At 43.3% G+C, this 19,650-nt stretch overlaps 1 protein-coding gene across 3 annotated transcripts in view; it reads left to right on the forward strand.

Annotated features, from left to right (window-relative positions):
* Nucleotides 1-19,650, forward strand: part of DAAM2 (dishevelled associated activator of morphogenesis 2) — a 243,696-nt gene that overhangs the window by 116,254 nt on the left and 107,792 nt on the right. For all 3 annotated transcript variants that reach the window (XM_073338564.2, XM_073338566.2, XM_073338565.2), the window contains exon 3: nucleotides 777-866. In XM_073338564.2, the coding sequence (XP_073194665.1) occupies nucleotides 777-866 (90 nt within the window). The remainder of the gene's footprint in view (nucleotides 1-776; nucleotides 867-19,650) is intronic.

The raw sequence follows: 19,650 nt of genomic DNA on the forward strand, positions 1-19,650 counted from the left end.
TGCTACTTGTTTTGTGTGATCAGCTCAGATGGACCAAACAAAGCAAAATATGTTGGTGTGCTCTACAGAATATTATTTATATCCAACCAGAACTCTAAGGACTTCAACGGAGATTGGAGCCCCATTTTGCTAAGTGCTTAACGTACACAGTAAAAGACAGTCCCTGCCCTGAAGAGTTCAAAGCTGGCTTAAAAATCAATAGTTTGGCATTGCTGGCAGTTTCTGGGGTTGTTCTTTTGGGGGTTGGTGCAGGTCAGTCCTGAAGTATATTGGCAGGGCTGGGCTGCCGGTAGGCAGGATCCAGGTTGGTATTTTGGGCCTGGAAGGAGGTGCATTGACTCTATATAGACTTCTCAGAGAAAGTTTAGTGTCTGCCTTATTTTAGCCAGAGAATTGAGGTTTTTTCACTTCAACTCTTTCATGACATGTCACCTATCAGGATGTATCCTTTCTTAATCATCAAATACAGTGATTGCTCCCACCGGGGTGAGCACAAGTATAATGATAATTCGCAAGGGAAGTCACACTGGTTGCTCGTCACCTTCCTGGGTCTGTTCTGCTCTAACTGGGGGAACCTGTAGCAGAATGTGAACGTAAATCAGTGGTGAAGGGGATACAGGCAATACAAATCTTTACAGAGATCTCTCATTACAGGGAGACACCAGGTCCTCTGCTTCTTTAATTGAGGGTGTGGGGTGTGCTTGATGCATGTTCTTCCCACAGTATTGGCAGGTATCAATGCATCTGACTGTGTATGTTTCATTTAACAATCCCAGGATGAACTGGATCTCACAGATAAGAACAGAGAGGCTATGTTTGCACTCCCGCCAGAGAAGAAGTGGCAGATTTACTGCAGCAAAAAGAAGGTACTATCTTTTGATTGATTTTAAGTGCTAAATAATAAACTGTGTGTAATTAACTACGTACGTGTGTGTAGAGTGTTTAACCATCTAGATCTACACAGAATATGTGGTGGAGTGGTAAAAAGGCTTTATTGGCATGAATTCGGGACAGCTTTCTTATGAGTAGTGAAAGCACAAGTGATTTATGAAGGGCATCCAGAAACCGGTAAAGCCTTTATGCCTTACCACACAATCATGAATTGTGCATATGCTATGTATGTTACAGAAAAAAACTATTTTGGAAATGTTTTATAGAATTTTAAAAATCTTTTATTACTTTAGTTACCATGAATCTAATCATAGAAGGCTCAGAGTGGATAATACATTTTTTGGAACCTCTAAAGATATCTTAATATATATGTAATTATGTTGCTGTTGTAAAGTTTGATATCTCAGGGCCCTCCAGAGCAAGTAGAAAGCAGCGTATATCCCATTTGACAGAGATCAGTTAATGTGAGTTTCTAGGGGTAACTTCCTCATTCAAATAAACAGGAAGGTTTTGAAATTGCTGTCAAAGAGAGAGACTACTGGAGGAACAAGAGCTACTGGTGCAGGAAGTGAATCCAGATATTAGAGGGATAACAGAAACCTGGTGGAATAGTCGTCATGACTGGAGTATGGGTATTGAAGGGTTTGTGCTGTTTAGGAAAGACAGAAATAAAGGCAAAGGTGGTGGAGTAGCATTTGCATATCAATGATGAGGTAGACAGTAAAGAAATAAGAAGTGATGGAATGGATAAGAGAGTCTGTCTGGGCAAAAATCACATTGGGGAAGAAAGCTACTAGAGCTTCCCCTGGGATAGTGCTTGGGGTGTGGTATAGACCACCGGGATCCAATCTGGATATGGATAGAGCCCTCTTTAATGTTTTTAATGAAGTAAATACTAATGGGAATTGTGTGATCATGGAAGACTTTAACTTCCCAGATATAGACTGGAGGACAAGTGCTAGTAATAATAATAGGGCTCAGATTTTCCTGGATACAGTAGCTGATGGATTCCTTCACCAAGTAGTTGCTGAACCAACAAGAGTGGATGCCATTTTAGATTTGCTTTTGGTGAGTAGTGAGGACCTCATAGAAGAAATGGTTGTAGGGGACAACCTTGGTTCGAGCGATCATGAGCTAATTCAGTTCAAACTGAATGGAAGAATAAACTAAAATAGATCTGTGACTAGGGTTTTTGATTTCAAAAGGGCTAATTTTAAAGAATTAAGGAAATTAGTTAGGGAAGTAGATTGGATTGAAGAACTTGTGGATCTAAAGGCGGAGGAGACCTGGAATTACTTCAAGTCAAAGCTGCAGAAACTATCAGAAGCCTGCATCCCAAGAAAGAGAAAATTCATAGGCAGGAGTTGTAGACCAAGCTGGATGATCAAGCATCTCAGAGAGGTAATTAAGAAAAAGCAGAAAGCCCACAAGGAGTGGAAGATGGGAGGGATTAGCAAGGAAAGCTACCTTATTGAGGTCAGAACATGTAGGGATAAAGTGAGAAAGGCCAAAAGCCATGTAGAGTTGGACCTTGCAAAGAGAATTAAAACCAATAGTAAAAGGTTCTATAGCCATATAAATGAGAAGGAAAACAAAGAAAGAAGTGGGACCGCTTAACACTGAGGATGGAGTGGAGGTTAAGGATAATCTAGGCATGGCCCAATATCTAAACAAATACTTTGCCTCAGTCTTTAATGAGGCTAATGAGGAGCTTAGGGATAATGGTAGGATGACAAATGGGAATGAGGATATGGAGGTAGAGATTACCACATCCGAGGTAGAAGCCAAACTCGAAAAGTTTAATGGGACTGAATAATAATCTTCATCCAAGAATATTAAAGGAACTGGCGCATGAAATTGCAAGCCCATTAGCAAGAATTTTTAATGAATCTGTAAACTCAGGGCTTGTACCATATGACTGGAGAATTGCTAACATAGTTCCTATTTTTAAGAAAAGGGCACGGGGGAAGAGATCTGGATAACTACAGGGCTGTTAGTTTGACATCTGTAGTATGCAAGGCCTTGGAAAAAAATTTTGAAGGAGAAAGTAATTAAGGACATTGAGGTCAATGGTAATTGGGACAAAATACAACATGGCTTTACAAAAGATAGATTGTGCCAAACCGACCTGATCTCCTTCTTTGAGAAGGTAACAGATTTTTTTAGACAAAGGAAACGCAGTAGATCTAATTTACCTGTATTTCAGTAGGCATTTGATAAGGTTCCACATGGGGGATTATTAGCTAAAATGGAAAACATGGGGGTCAATATGAAAATTGAAAGGTGGATAAGGAACTGGTTAAAGGGGAGACTACAAGAGGTCACACTGAAAGGTGAAATGTCAGGCTGGAAGGAGGTTACTAGTGGAGTTCCTCAAGGATCGGTTTTGGGACCAATCTTATTTAATCTTTTTATTACTGATCTTGGCACAAAAAGTGGGAATGTGCTAATAAAGTTTGTGGATGACACAAAGCTAGGAGGTATTTCCAATACAGAGAAGGACCAGGATATCATACAGGAAGATCTGGATGACCTTGTAAACAGGATTAATAGTAATAGGATGAAATTTAATAGTGAAAAGTGCAAGGTCATGCATTTAGGGATTAATAACAAGAGTTTTTGTTATAAATTGGGGACGCATCAGTTGGAAATAACAGAAGAGGAGAAGGACCTCAGAGTATTGGCTAATCACAGGATGACTATGAGCTGCCAACGTGATTATGGCTGTGAAAAAAGCTAATGTGATCTTGGGAGGCATCAGGAAAGGTATTTCCAGCACAGATAAGGTGGTGTTAGTAGAGTTATACAAGGCACTGGTGAGACCTCATCTGGAATATTGGGTGCAGTTCTGGTCTCCCAGTTTGAATTTAAACATGGAACAGGTACAGAGAAGGGCTACTAGGATGATCCGAGGAATGGAAAACCTGTTTTGTGAAAGGAGACTCAAAGAGCTTGGCTTGTTAGCCTGATCAAAAGAAGGCTGAGGGGAGATATGATTGCTCCCTATAAATATATCAGAGGGATAAATACCATGGAGGGAGAAGAATTATTTAAGCTCAGTACCAATGTAGACACACGAACAAATGAATATAAACTGGCCATCAGGAAGCTTAGACTTGAAATTAGACGAAGGTTTCTAACCATCAGAGGAGTGAAGTTCTGGAACAGCCTCCCAAGGGGAGCAGTGGGGGCAAAAGACATCTGGCTTCAAGACTAAGCTTGATACATTTATGGAGGGGATGATATGATGGGATAGCCTAATTTTGGCAATTAATTGATCTTTGACTATTAGTGGTAGATATGCCCAATGGCCTGTGATGGGATGTTAGATGGGGTGGGATCTGAGTTACTACAGAGAATTCTTTCCTGGGTGTCTGGCTGGTGAGTCTTGCCCATATGCTCAGGGTTTAGCTGATCACCATATTTGGGGTCGGGAAGGAATTTTCCTTCAGAGCAGACTGGCAGAGGCCCTGCGGTTTTTTCGCCTTCCTCTGCAGCATGGGGCGTGGGGCACAGGTCACTTGCTGGAGAATTCTCTGCACCTTGAAGTCTTTAAACCATGATCCGAGGACTTCAGTAGCTCGGACATAGGTTAGGGGTTTAAGGAGTGGGTGGGTGAGATTCTGTGGCCTGCATTGTGCAGGATGTCAGACTAGATGATCATAATGGTCCCTTCTGACCTTAAGGTCTATGATTCTATGATAGAAGGATAAGGGCTTGTAGCTGATATCTACATTAATTCCCACAGGCTCCTGTCACTAGAAAAATAGGGGGTAGGGAGAGATGGCTGGATTTTTTTTCTTCACCTTTGGGAAACCTGTGTGTGTGTGTGTGAGAGAGAGACTGACTTCCAGGAGTAGAGTACTGGATATTATTGCTGGTCCACAAGAAAGAAAGAAAAAGCATTTTCCTGATGATCTAGCACATGTTGGTTAAAGAGAAATGCCTAGAAAAAACAGCTTTGGTGTGTGTTACTCCTTAAGCTTGTATTAGTCGCACCAGGAGATCTTCGGTTTTCGTCTTCTGGAGGCTGGTCCACATAAGAGGATAACATTGTGATTATATCTGACAATAAAGTGGCCTCAAACAGTAGACTCTCACGCTTTTAGCACTGAAGAGTCCAGATTCAAAGTCTGCAGATGACCCAACTAAGATCATATTTTCCCTGCTGCTGCCTGCAACATATTTTTTTCTGTGAATACATTGACCACTTTGGTACCTGTGGTTGTCAATTCGGACCCTTTCCTTGGCACTAAAATTACAATGGAATTTTAAAACAAAAAAACCCTCAAGCCAAAAAAAAGATGTTTTTGCATATGGGCAGCTCTCTTCTGAAACCTATTGCCCAGGAAAAGTTGTTGATGATGAATAAGGTATTAGTATCTGAATGCTAGTAGTAATCCAGGAAGCACCGAAGAACTTTTTCGGCTCTGAGAATTCCATACGCCTATTCTGTTTTGGTGGCTTCCATTATCCTTCCTGCTGGTGCATAGAGCTTGCACGTGGAGAGAAGGTGCAGGCGCCTGTGATTAATGTCTGCCTTACGTTTTTGCTGGCAGACTCATCTGGCTTTCTCAGCTCTAGTGGGAGAAGATCTATTTGTAGTCATCTTAGAGAACCACACATTCCATCTCCTGGACCAGCCAGCTTTGGCAGGAAGTTGCAGACTTTAATGTATTTAATATGTTGGTTGGATTCACTACATTACACTTTTTTAAGGCAGTAGATTTGATATAAAAATTCTGAAGACCTCTGGAGTTAAAGGGGCCGCACACTGGAAAATCTTTATATTGCACGTACAGTGCAATATCTGTTATCCAAACTCTGGGTATCTGAAATGCCCTGTTAACTGAAACAAGGTCAGGATGCCAGATGTCCTTTAATTATGCTGCAAATACTCTCAATTATCTGATGTATTTTGCTTTTCCCTCCCTGTCCCCCGTCTCTCCCTAAGGACAGTCAGAATATCCATGTTGATCTGTTTTTCCTCTCTCTGGCTGTCTGTATCTAATCTATCTAGTCTACAATGACAAAAATTTACCAGGTGTGTCTCAGTACAGAGAGAGAAAAATTGCAAATTCTTTGTGGGAAGGACAATCTAATATTAGACATGAAGGGCTCAATTCTCTAATGTAAAATATCCTGTCAGGAACCCAGGATGTGCCCTGCAAGGGAGGTCTCACCCTGCAAGGTGTGCTGAGCACTCTCCATTCCCATTAGTTTCATTTAAATCAAGATGGAATGTTTTTTTTCTAAAAGATAGTGACCGCATGACAAAGATGCTCTAAGAATTTTAGGGAAGTGCTATGGCCTGTGTTATGCAGGAGGCCAGACTAGATGATCACAGTGGTCCCTTCTGCCCTCGGAATCTAGGAATCAGGAGTTGAGGGTATTCAACACCTTGCAGGAGGAGTGAGCAGTCAGTTTTGAGTAGGTTGTGTACTCTGAAATGGAAATGTTAAGAAGTAAAAATTAAGGGGACCATTCGCATACATTAACCCAAGATACCATTTCCAGTCTAAGATGAAAAGAAGGTCAAAGCTCCCGAATTTGCCTCAAAACTGTGGGACCCACTGACTGTCTTACGTAAACAAATGCCCTTTACAAAAATGTGGCTCATGCATCACTAAAGGCACTTTGTTCATTTATCTTGACAATTGTAGTTTAGATTTAATTATTTATGGTGATTGTTGCTAAGGCGCTCATGAAAGGTCATTGCGGTACACTCAGACCTCATTACAGCCTGTCTTTCACGTCATATCATTATTGAGAAATGGGAAAAGGCAAACTTAAAAAAAAAAAAAAAAAAAAAAAAAAGAGGAGGTCTGAGCCAAACCACACCAAGCCATGCACTGCAGGACTTGAAGATGTCCAAATCGGGATCCAAATATTTTGGTTCTGGAGCCTGTCTCTTATTTCAGATAACTGCAGATTTCTACAGCATTTGTGTAACCAACCGCACTCTGGTTATCATTGGCCTTTTGAAACTAGGACCTCTAGTACTAAAAGCCGATCCTCCACCCCTTGAGCTAAAAGAGTAGCACCTCTACCTCGTCACTGTAGTCGGCTCTTATACTCTTTTGTGGACCTACCACTGGAGGTAGACAAAGACCCACTCAACCCTGGCATGAAACATTTGCATCTTTTTCATGTCTTTGCATCTGCTCCTTCAGGTGTTACGTGGTGATCGATTCAGAGCTGATGCTAACACACAGGACTGTCTTCATTTGTATTGGAATGAGTTTCCCTTGAAGCTCTTCTGACCCAAATACCAAACTCTTGCCTTAGATCCGCACGTTACCCTCTCTCTACTGTGAACATCCACTGGGGCCTAAGGGGGATGTATGTATTGACTGATTGCATTTTATGATGCCATCAACCCATTCATGTAGGATATGCTGCCTTTGTTCAGTGTGTGCATCTCATCTGCACATCTGTGGAAGTCTGGACTGCCGTAAGACTATTGACCCAATTCTGTAATCTCTACACACACAAGACACACACCCCGCTGAATTTCCTGGGAAGAATTTGTTTGCAGGAACTGTAGATCAGGCTCTGTACAGTGCAATCATATTATATTTTAAGCAGTAAACTTTCTGGTTCCACCAATGCTTAGACAAACATTAACATTAATTTTTTCAGGTTTTAGAACATTTTATTTGCATATTAAAAAAAATTGTTCATTCCAATAATTAAAATCATTTGAACAAAAAAGGGCACTTGATTAACTGCATTTTACAGGGCACAGGACCTTGGTACAGCTTTGCATTTATTTGTGTGTTGCTTCACCAGGAGAAGAGCTACGTGCACATGTTTTGTTTGAAAAAGTTAATTTTAAAAAGTCATTGGTTAAATTATTTGACTGTTACTTGGCCAGCTCTTATTAGGATTCTATTAAGGGCCAGACAGTGTGAACTGCTGAGAAACCTCAGCTCATACCGATTTAGAACATTCTGCACCTCGCACAATCAGGATTTAATGTGCCAGTAATAGCCTAGTGCCTTCTGCACAGTCTCAATAACACAAGGCTCTCTTAGACTTCTTATTGCTAGATAAACAAGTGAGGTTGTTTTCTTTTCACGGCCCTTGCTGCCTCCAGAGAGTAATTTGTAAACCTTCAACTAACCACATTTCAGCAGGAGGTGAGTATATTTTGTGCATTTGGGTGGATTTTTTTTCTTTTTGCTTTGAACTAGTATAAAAAGCAAATCTGTTTCTCAAAGCTGATCAAACTGGACCTGATCTGTCTGAAATAAACAGGTATGTTAAACTCTCCTTGGCTGGCTGGCTAGTTGGGGCTGTTTTTGTCTGACTTTTTTTGTGATGGGGAGGGTTCTCGGGTGAAGCAGAAGTGTCAGGAGGAAGACTTGATAGCCTGATTCTGATCTTACCCTGGAGTAACTCCTTTGACTTCAAGAGACTCTTGTGATTTATACCAGAGCAGGTGAGGAGTGAGAAGAGAATCAGGGCTAGAGTGTTGAAGGATTAGCCAGTCCAGTCTAGCTCTGCCAAAGGAGGCACTCGTGTCTGAGAGAACCTGTAGCACTTTTAATCCTCCAAGCGGTGACACTTCCCATATTGATACCTAATCCTCTAGAGATGGGGAAGCCATTCTTCAGTGACACAGGCATGACTGAGAAGCCACCTGAAAAAGCCGCCAAGGAGGCATTCTGTGAAACCATGCTGTGCCCGCCAAAAAGTAATGCTCAAGAGAAAGCAGAATTTGCTCGTGACTGCATTGTTCATGGATCATTTATTCCTGCCATCTGTCCATTACTAATTCAGTGAGGGTGACTTTTTTTTTTTTTTTACCCTACTGCTATCCTTCATGTATGTGAAATGTTGTGGTCTAGTAGAATGAGCCTGAGACCAGGAGAAAGGAGCCCATTGACTCTAAACTTGGCCCTGCCATTGATTTAGTGCATAGAACTGGTCAAGTCACTTCATGTCTCGGTCTCTGTTTCCCCATCTGTAAAGTGAAGATGATGCCCACCTAACCTCACTGGTGTGGGCTGAAAGTTATTCATTATTCTTTATACAGGTCTTTGGTGTAAACTGCCGTATAAGGGCTAAGCATTACTAATTATTTATATATATAAACATAGAATGTTCTGAGAGAAACTTCACCTATAGTCAGGGCTGTCTTTAGGCATACACAGCATATGCGGCTGCGTAGGGCACCCAAAAATTTAGGGCACCACCAGGACAGCAGGTAAGAGCAGGTCAGCTCCCCACACCCAGCGTGCATTGCAGCCTCCTTAGGCAGGGGCCGTATTCACAGAGCTGAATGTGCCCGTGTAGCACATTCTGCATGAGGGAGACGGTATGGGGGTTTCTGCAGGGAACTGTGACTCTCTGCTGCCATGAGGCAGGCTGGGCGGCTTGGTATCCTCTGCTGCCTCCCCCCTTCCGGACTGCCGCAGTGACTGCTGCGTACGAAGCTCGGTGTATGTCAGCAATGGGGATGGGGGTGTGTGTGTGTTCTGGGGTCCATGGGCACCAGTTTAGTAATACTGCGTAGGGCCCCATAAATCCTGAGGACGGCCCTGCCTATAGTAAAACTAGTCAATGTCATGGAAACACCTTGTTTTCCCCTCTGCAATATGCACACCTTGCCCAAAGAGTATAGAGGTATTTTGCAGCAGAGTCCGCAGATATTCTCAGATCTTAGTATTGCTGCTCAACCTGTCTGGTGTAAAAGTCCATCATCCTGGGGTGTTAATTTGGGAAGGGATCCTGCAATGAGCTGTGTGCTCTTTGCTGACTGATAGGAATGAAAGGCACTTAGTGCCTCACAGAGTCAGACCGTTAGTTTTAAACAGTATTTGCTGCTGGCTTTTTATAGCCTTTCAGTGCAGTGTGGCACAGAGTCCCAGTCTGTACCCATGTCGTCTGTCTAATGTTAATGAAGAGAATGTCTAAATGTTTAAAGAGATTTTCTCTTACCACTCAAGCTTTGCCCTTGTGGTTTGCGTTGTCAGCAGAAATCTTCCATAAAAATGCAGCATGATATTGTGCAGCTGGATGTAGAGTTAGAGGCTTCTATCCTCCACCCCCGCATCCAGGCCCAGATCCATCCTCAGTCTCATTTCTAGCCAGAGTCCCAAATCCAGCTCCAACCCCAATCCAAACTGCGATTGCTGCTCTAAACCAAGTCCCAGCCTACATACGCAGAGCATTTTGTTCTAGGCCATGCATGTCATTTTATTCTCTTTTCTGGTGTCCGATGAAATCAGAGCTGTATTTTGCAGCTTTTGACATATGTAGGTAAAAGCAGGGGATAATGACGGTAACGAAATCAGTCATCCTTAGCCCTTAGGTGAAACAGCATGCTGTTTGCACTCTGATTGGCTGATGCTGAGAAACCAGATAGAATATTACTTTTATTCATTTCTCAGCTTAAAAGTGAGCTGAAAGGCTGTTTCCTCTCACACTCTGAGGTCTTGTCTCCCTGTTTCTCTTGCTACAGCTGACCTCATCGCTGATGTTTAAGGCAGAGCAGGGAGCTTTGTGTTAGCTACACCATTGTTTGCAGCAAGGGAAAGTGTTCATTTCCTTCAGATACCTCACTCAAACATCTCTACATTGAAAGGAAACTCTCTATAGAAGCAGAGAGAGAAACTGGACCTTCATCTGGTCTCATGTAGGGACACTAGACCCCTAATGAAGGTCTCCCCATTGTCGTCTGAGTGTGGATTTTTGCTTTTGTTTTTGTATTGTCTGACTCAGATTATGAATCCCTTGGGTCAGGAGCCAGGTCTTGCTTTACGTTTGTGCAGTGTCAACCATAATCATGTTGGTGGTCAGTGCATAATCAATCATAATGGCTTTCAGTTACATTGTTTTCAACTTTTTGTGAGTTTATCTGAAAGTCTGTTCATAGAATCTGTTACCAACTTAGGATCTGAAACATTTTTTTATTGTGGGTTTATATTTGTAAGGGGTATGTCTACACTGCATCGTAAGCCTAGGGTTTGAACTCAGGCTGTAGCCTAACCCCCCTTCTGTCTACACAGATTACACTAACCCAGGGTCCCAGGACCTCATGGGGGTGGAGGGTCAAAGACCGAGGCAAGCCAGAACCCAGGATTCAAGCCCTATTGCTTTGCTGTGTAAATGCAGCACCACTGGACTTGTGCTCTGGGAGTCTGCCAAAAGTATCCCACAATTCCATGGGCCACCTTTCTTTGTCCTCTAGACAGTCAAGGTTGGTGCACCTCACATTTTCTCACGCTGCACCATGAACAAAGGGCTGGAGTGGCCACATTTTGGGAGGGCACTAGGAAGTCTGAGCTATGAGTGTCTGGACTCAGGCCTGCATAATGCAGTGTAGATGCTGGAGCCCCAGGTTTGGACCTCGGGTTCAACAATTACGACACTGGGGTTACAGATTGGTGTAGATGCTCAAGCCCTGGGTTAACAAACCCAAGTTCTGCTAAGCCTGGACTTATACTGAGGTGTAGACATACTCTAATGCCCTTCTTTAACTTTGTTCTTCAGCACTCAGTATCTGGTGCAATTCTAATGAGCATCTGATATGGTACAGTACTTGAGAAGCACTTTGCTTAACTGGGGTTCCTAATAGAGCTTGATGAAGGTGTAATCGCTCTTCTTAATTATGAATATTGTGCCTTTTAAGGAGATGGTGCTCTCGCTCCAACTAGCAGGAGGAGCTAAATACAGAGTAGCCCTGCTGCTAAGGCAAGAGCTACTGGTAGTTGGTTGATCAAGCCCCAACTGAGAGTCAGGGGAGCTGGTTGAATGTGTACACTGGCTAAGTGTGTGTGTTGTCTTGTCTTGTCAGTGGCTGATTCACATGTCAGATATGAGCCTCTTACGTGTATGTGGTCAATGTAGTTACTTCTTTAGCTGAAGTAGTTTGGGCTTATGTTTTGGTGCTGAAGGTGCCAGGTTGTCTCCCCATGGACTCTTCCTAAATTTGTTAGAGGTTTAATGCTTCAATCTTGTAAGTTTTTTTTAAATAGGAATGTCACATAGGGCCATAGGTTTGTAGGCAGGACCCAAGAAGCCCCACAAAGAACTCAAGCAAGAGTGAATCTCTGTTTGTGTAGGTCTTGCATTCACCCTAGCTGGGATTCATTCATCCATCATCTGCATCATCACAAGGAGATCTTATCCTTAAAATAGACTGAAACTTCTAGTTCCCCTTAAGTCCCCTCCAAGTGCCTGGCGTCTGCAGTCACTCTCAGCCAGAATGGTGCATTGCTTCTTCAGCTTAGGAGACTGACTGAAAAACAAGTCTGAAATGCAGAATTTCACAAAATAGGTTCTCTGAATGTAGTCTTGCATTTCAGTTACTGTTGTTCAGAGAAATCTCAAGGTACTGGTAAGTCACCAAAGGGAGGATGTTGCCCTTTGGAAACAGCTGCATTCTTTAGCTGGAAGTTTTCAGAATGCCAGCATCCTTGGAGTTAACATGCAATTTTCCTGCCAGTATCTGCTGCTTTCCCCCTAAACAGAATGATTTAATGCTCCGTTACCTGGGATGATTTGTTAGCCCAATAGTGTTCTGGAGCCCCACCAGTCTCTCTAATCTAGATATCCTGACATGGCCTCCAGAGAGTTACGTGATGTAACTGAAAGTGGAATATAGACCAATGAATTTGGATATACAGGCCTATGACAAGCACAGAACACGGATAGTATGGCTGTCCGTCATATCAGATGATGTCACAGCACCTCTTGTGTTCTTGTATAAAAGAGAGCATGTGAAGCACTAAGGCATCTGTTCATTGGAACGAAATGTGCAAGTAAGAGTCAGTGGCCCATAACTTCTCCAGCTCTTGCATCTAGAAGATTTTTAAAGAAGGAAAGCAAAGAGGTCACAATTACTACATGATGGATGACATTCCAGGACCACTTCAAACAGAAATAACTGTTTTAATAGTGGCCTAAGTTAATGCACAACATATGCTGTGTATTGCAGGTGTCAGAATTTGTGCAATATTGCCAGACCCAGTAAAAACCAACACAAATCAATATCTGTTTCCTCTCTTCTTCAGCTTTTGGGATAGCATTCTTAGAACAGTAAAAGGATTTGTCCCAATTTCAACTTGGTGAGCCTAGTGTACAAAATGGTATGGCACAGGAATAACTTTTGGAGTTCACATAACATATTCAACATGTCATTCCATTATGGCTCAGTGTAATGGTGTTTGGCCCTGATGCTCTTCTCTCACTGCTGTAACTTCATTGACTTCAGACAGGAATTCTCTTGATTTAGACCAGTGAAAGTGAGAAGAATCAGGCCATTGTGTCAGCAAATTGTTAGATCCCATAACTACTTCCTGATGTGAAAATTTGCCCTGCTGGGCAAATGCTCAAAGATGTTTACTCTAAGAGTTTGCTACAGGAGACTTAGGGTTGTGTCAGACTCTTCTACACCATTTGCTGGGAGATCTTGAATGAACCAATGCATTGTTTTGTTGGCTGAATGTGGAGAATCACTGCAGTTGATGGCTGAACTCATTGGGCAAGAAGCAAGACACATTGGTCTAGTTATTCGCCTGGATAAAACTAAGTCACTGATATTACCATCAAGCAGCCTCCAGCTCCAGCTTGCAACCAGTGTCCAGGCAGGGCACTGATCAGGTGGCAATTATCAAATACTTGGGAAATGTCAAAGACAGAGCTGGAGACGGCTTGAAAGATGTAGAAGCTTGTATAGCAGCAGCTACTACCATGTGTGGGTCCTTTAGTGGCCTCTGTGGGAATGTTGTGACCTCAAGCATGTGATGAAGCTGTGGATCTATAGAACTACAGGTGTATCACCTCTGTTGTATGGCAGTGACACATGGGTGCTGAGGAAGGCTGAAGAGTGGCAGATTGACATTTTTGATTGATAGTGTTCATCAGCTACTCCATATCATGTGGGAGGACAGGATCAGAAATGAGAATATTTGTAGCTGAAGCTGGGAACCAGCTCTGTCAGCGCTGATGTGATTTTTGGAAGCTTTCTTGTTATGGACATATTAGGATGAAAGACCAATGAATTACAAAGCATGTTGATCAAGGAATGCTGCAACACAGCTGGCAATGAAGTGGTCACCAAAAGCTGCAGTGGTGTGATATTATCACCAGTGATGGACAGAAAGTGAATATCCAGCCAGACCACCAAGGACCTAGCTACAGATTGATCTGAGAAGCACTTGATTTGCCATGATCATGAAGATTCTTCTTCAGCAGATCCTTTCAGAGTTTCCCCTTTAACAGTTTAATTATAGATTGAAATTGCTCATCATTCAGCTGAAGTGCCAACATTCCAATAGCGAGAATCTGCTCTCAAAGGACTCCTAAAATGCCAATCCCATTCGAGGGGACATCAGAAAAGATAAGAGGTTTGTTTTTGTTTTGTTTTGTTTTGTTTTCTTCGGGCTTTGGCTCACAGTTTTCATGATGAGGTGCTGGCAGTTGGAGGCTCATTTATTTATCTTGAGAGCATAGGTTATTTGGTCAGGCCCTCGAAGTTATAGATTTATTTTTTAAATCCAAAGATGGGCTTTTCCATGAAATGCACAGAATATTTTTATTTTCCTTTTTTGTTTTCTGGTTTTTTTTTTTTTTTTAAAAAAAGCCTAGTCCTTGTCCATCCACAAGTTTGGCAGCCCTGCAGAAAGAGTTTTTCTAGCTCTTCAGGGCAGCTTTCTGAAGGCATAGGCCCAAGTAATGACCATTATGATGATTTTGGGTGCCTGATTTTACAGCTGTATCAAGGGCCTGCAAGCCCCAGTGACATCAGCTGGAGTTGCAAGTGATTAGCACTTCTGAAAATCATGGTCAAAGTGTTAAGTTTGGGCAGGTGAAAATCAGAGGTTGGTTTTGAAAATGGCAGTTGTGGAACCCACCCTGTGCTCCCCATTTGGCTTGCATTGAAACCAACGGGAGTTTGGCTTTTGACTTCAGTGGGAGGCAGGTTTGGGCACTTGACAATTAAAGTGATCACAACTAAAAAGTCAGTATTTACCCAGTAATTACTCAATTGGATATGTCACTTTAGTATTTTTCTGTTTGTAAAAGGAAATAACTGTTGGGATATCAGAAACTAGGGTGTGGGAACTGTGTGTGTAGATGCTGATTTTGTGTGTAAATGGCAGCTATGATGTTAGGGCATCTAGTAGTCTATCCCCTTCCAAAACAGAATCAATCCCTACAATTCATGTTTTTCTCAGTTTTGTCCTGTTGATGGTATGTAGTGATATACATACACCATAAAGCTCTTACCCTTCAGATTAGTCTCAAATATATGAACAAGAGCAAAGAATTAAAAAAAACAAACAAATGTTCACCTAGAATGCTGGGAAGCCATTTAGTACAGAACAGAGCTCCCACTATTTATTACCCGTGTTCTGAACTCTGCTGAATGCTCATTAATCTTCCAAGGACAGCAAATACCTAAATTCATTCAGTTCCATATCCTCCATAGATTTTAATACCAGAGGGGACCATTGTGATCCATCTAGTCTGACCTCCTGCATAACTAGGGCCTACCAAATTCATGGCCATGGAAAAACATGTCACGGACCATGAAATCAGGTCTCCCACCATGAAATCTGGTCTTATGTGATTTTACCCTATACTATATAGATTTCCTGGGGGAGACCAGCGTTACTCAAATTGGGGGTCCTGACCCGAAAGTGAGTTGCAGGCAGGCCACAAAGTTATTTTAGGGGAGAGTCGCGGTATTGCCACCCTTACTTCTGCGCTGCCTTCAGAGCTGGGCAGCCAGAGAGCAGCAGCTGTTGAGCAGGCTCCCAGCTCTGAAGGCAGCACCCTGCCAGCAGCTGTGCAGAAGTAAGGGTAGCAATTCCATACTATGCCACCCTTATGTGCTGCTGCCTGCAAAGGTGGGTGGCCAGAGAGTGGCAGCTGCTGACCGAGGGCCCAGCTCTGCAGGCAGCAGCGCAGAAGTAAGGGTGGCAATACCTTACCATGCCATCCTCACTTCTACGCTGCTGCTGGTGGCGGCTCTGCCTTCAGAGCTGGGCAGCTGGAGAGCGGCGGCTGCTGGCCGGGAGCCCAGCTCTGAAGGCAGAGCCGCCACCAGCAGCAGCAGCGCAGAAGTAAGGAGAGCCGTATTGCAACCTCCTGCTACAATAACCTTGCGACCCCCCCCCAACTCCTTTTTGGGTCAGGACTCCTACACTTACATCATTGAAATTTCAGATTTAAATAGCTGAAATCGTTAAATTTATGATTTTTTAAAAATTCTATGACAATTGACCAAAATGGACCGTGAATTTTGTAGGGCCCTATGTGTAACACAGACATAGGGCTTCCCTGTATTAATTCTCACTTCAAGTCCATTAACTGTACTTGAACTAGTGCATACATTTAAAAAAAAATCCAATTATGATTTAAAATAGGAGGCAGTGGATTCTGAAACCAGCAAATTAAAGAATATTTTCAGAATCTACTGCCTGTAAGAAAAAGAAACCAAACTGGAGTCTCTCTTTCTCGGCTTACTGCTTTTGGAAGGTTCTCCTGTGATTTTTCATTTTTTGTTAAGCTTATAGACAGTAGCATCTAGAGGCCCAAACTAAGATGAGGGCCCCATTGTGTTGGGCGCTAAGCTCTCTCATATAGTAAAAGAAAGCTCTTGTCCCAAAGAGTGAACAAACTAAATGCACAAGACACATGCTGGCTGGGAGAAAGCAAGTACTATGGTTCACAGAAGGGGAACAGATGCAGAGAGGAATTAAATAACTTGCCCACATTCAGACAAGAAGTCTGTGGTAGAACCAGGAATTGAGCCAGATCCTCATGAGTATCAGTTTAGTGCCTTAACCTCAATCCCATCTTTCATACTGCAAAAGCTCTGACTACAGTATAGTCAGTATTTCATTTGGTATGTGGTGGCACCCATGAAAGGGAGACAGAATGGACCAGTCAATCATCACCATCAAACTCCATTAACTCTCCTTGTGACCAGATGGCCTAGAGTGGGACCAGGGGAGAAGAACGTTGAAGAGGGGGATGGGAAGTCTTTGCAAAGCAGCATTTTTGTGAGGGGCAAGGTAGCTAAGAGGGGCCTGTCAGACCATTTCATTAGCCAGTTCTGTGCATAAGTATTCCCAAAGGGAATAGTTTATGTTGCCTTTTGAGGAGAAGTGAAGTCTGATTTCCATCACCAGCTCAACAGGCAGAGTAATTGCCATGGATCTTGGAGGGTTTTTTCTTTTAGTTGGGGGTAATTTTTTTTTTTTAGTTTGGAAAAGAAAATAAGTGGTTGTTCACTAGAAATAAACAAATCAGCACAGAAAGAGAAACTTCAAGTGCAAGCATGTGGCAGCTGGGAGGTTCAGTTACGCTGGCTTTGGCTTTGCACTGAGCTGCCGAAAGGATGCCAAGAAAGAGGAGAAGAAATTGAAAAAGGAAATTCTCTCTCTGCCAAAATGACATAAATACCAACTGTTTAGGCACACAATTGAAAAGGGTGCTGCTGAAAGGAAGAAGATGAGCTGCAGGGAGTCCACTCAAGGAGCAAATTCCAGACCTGTAGGCACACTTTGTCCCAAGACCCTGTCAGTTGTCACAAGCTAAGCAGGGTCAATACTGGAGAAGAGACTCCCAAGCAACAATTAGATGTTGCAGGTACTGGAGGTGGTGCTGACAATTGGGAAGGTATAGGTGGGGAGGGGTGGGAGAGATGCTGCTAACCCCGCAGAAGGTTTGTCTGGGGTGTTGGCAACATCCATCACCTGGCAGAGAAAACTCTGCTAGGATGGCAGGCAGGGAGGCTGCTGCCCCTGGTCTCCAGGCTGGCTGGGGCCTCCCTGCTCTTCAGCCCATTGCTCCCTGGTTTTGGGGGGGCTGGGGTTTGGCCCAGGAGGAGGGAAAACTCAATCTCCCATCACCCTGCTACCAGGGAAGAGGACTCCTGACACCCCTGCCCTCCAAGACTGTGGAATTAGCATAAATTGACTTATGGAGAGGGCTACCAAGTATCAATTTATATTACCTCCCTCCCCACATAATAAATTGATTGAATGTGTTGGGGGAACTGAGCTGCTTAGAATTAATTATTGGGTTTTGGGAGGAAACGGGCAACATTCATTGTTTTATTTGGGGGTAGGTGGCTGCCCACCATGAATTAATTTATGTGGTGGTATTCAATTCAGTGGAAGCGCAGAGTTCAGCCAGTAGGAAACTGAGGCCGTTGGGCCACAGTAGTTGAGGGAATCTAACCAACGGGAGACCAAGTAGAAAGGGATGTGACTCACAATGGGGGCATGGTTTGAGTTACTGGTATATTTCCACTATGTGACTAAGCTTCCATTTGGGATTGGAAGAATTGGGTATGTTTCTCCCACTCCAGCTATATATTTGATCAGACTGGTGAACTCAGGGAGAAGATGTTCTTTTGTCTTTACACTGCACCAATAAAACAGTGGCCCGTGCTGGCAATATCCTCATAGAATCATAAAATAATGGAGTTGGAAGGGACCTCTGGAGGCCATCTAGTCCAACCCCCTGCCCAGAGCAGGACCAATCCCAACTAAATCATCCCAGCCAGGGCTTTGTCAAGCCTGACCTTAAAAACTTCTAAGGAAGGGGATTCCACCACCTCCCTAGGTAATGCATTCCAGTGTTTCACCACCCTCCTAGTGAAAAAGTTTTTCCTAATATCCAACCTAAACCTCCCCCACTGCAACTTGAGACCATTACTCCTTGTCCTGTCATCTGCTATCACTGAGAATAGTCTAGATCCATCCTCTTTGGATCCACCTTTCAGGTAGTTAAAAGCAGCTATCAAATCCCCCCTCATTCTTCTCTTCCATAGACTAAACAATCCCCATTCCCTCAGCCTCTCCTCATAAGTCATGTGTTCCAGTCCTAATCATTTTTGTTACCCTCCGCTGGACTCTCTCCAATTTCTCCACATCCTTCTTGTAGTGTGGGGCCCAAAACTGGACACAGTACTCCAGATGAGGCCTCACCAATGTCGAATAGAGGGGAACGATCACGTCCCTCCATCTGCTGGCAATGCCCCTACATATACATCCCAAAATGCCATTGGCCTTCTTGGCACCAAGGGCATGCTGTTGACTCATATCCAGCTTCTCGTCGACTGTCACTCCTAGGTCCTTCTCTGCAGAACTGCTGCCTAGCCATTTGGTCCCTAGTCTGTAGCGGTGCATTGGATTCTTCTGATCTAAGTGCAGGACTCTGCACTTGTCCTTGTTGAACCTCATCAGATTTCTTTTGGCCCAATCCTCCAATTTGTCTACGTCCCTCTGTATCCTATCCCTACCCTCCAGCGTATCTACCACTCCTCCCAGTTTAGTGTCATCCGCAATCTTGCTGAGGGTGCAATCCACACCATCCTCCAGATCATTAATGAAGATATTGAACAAAACCGGCCCCAGGACCGACCCTTGGGGCACTCCGCTAGATACTGGCTGCCAACTAGACATGGAGCCATTGATCGCTACCTGTTGAGCCCGACAATCTAGCCAACTTTCTACCCACCTTGTTGTGCATCCATCCAGCCAATACTTCTTTAACTTGCTGACAAGAATACTGTGGGAGACCGTGTCAAAAGCTTTGCTAAAGTCGAGGAATAACACATCCACTGCTTTCCCTTCATCCACAGAACCAGTTATCTTATGATAGAAGGCAATTAGATTAGTCAGGCATGACTTTCCCTCGGTGAATCCATGCTGACTGTTCCTGATCACTTTCCTCTCGTCTAAGTGCTTCAGAATTGATTTGTTGAGGACATGCTCCATGATTTTTCCG

Source organism: Lepidochelys kempii, chromosome 3 (genome assembly GCF_965140285.1).
Source record: "Lepidochelys kempii isolate rLepKem1 chromosome 3, rLepKem1.hap1, whole genome shotgun sequence".
Lineage (NCBI taxonomy): Eukaryota > Metazoa > Chordata > Testudines > Cheloniidae > Lepidochelys > Lepidochelys kempii.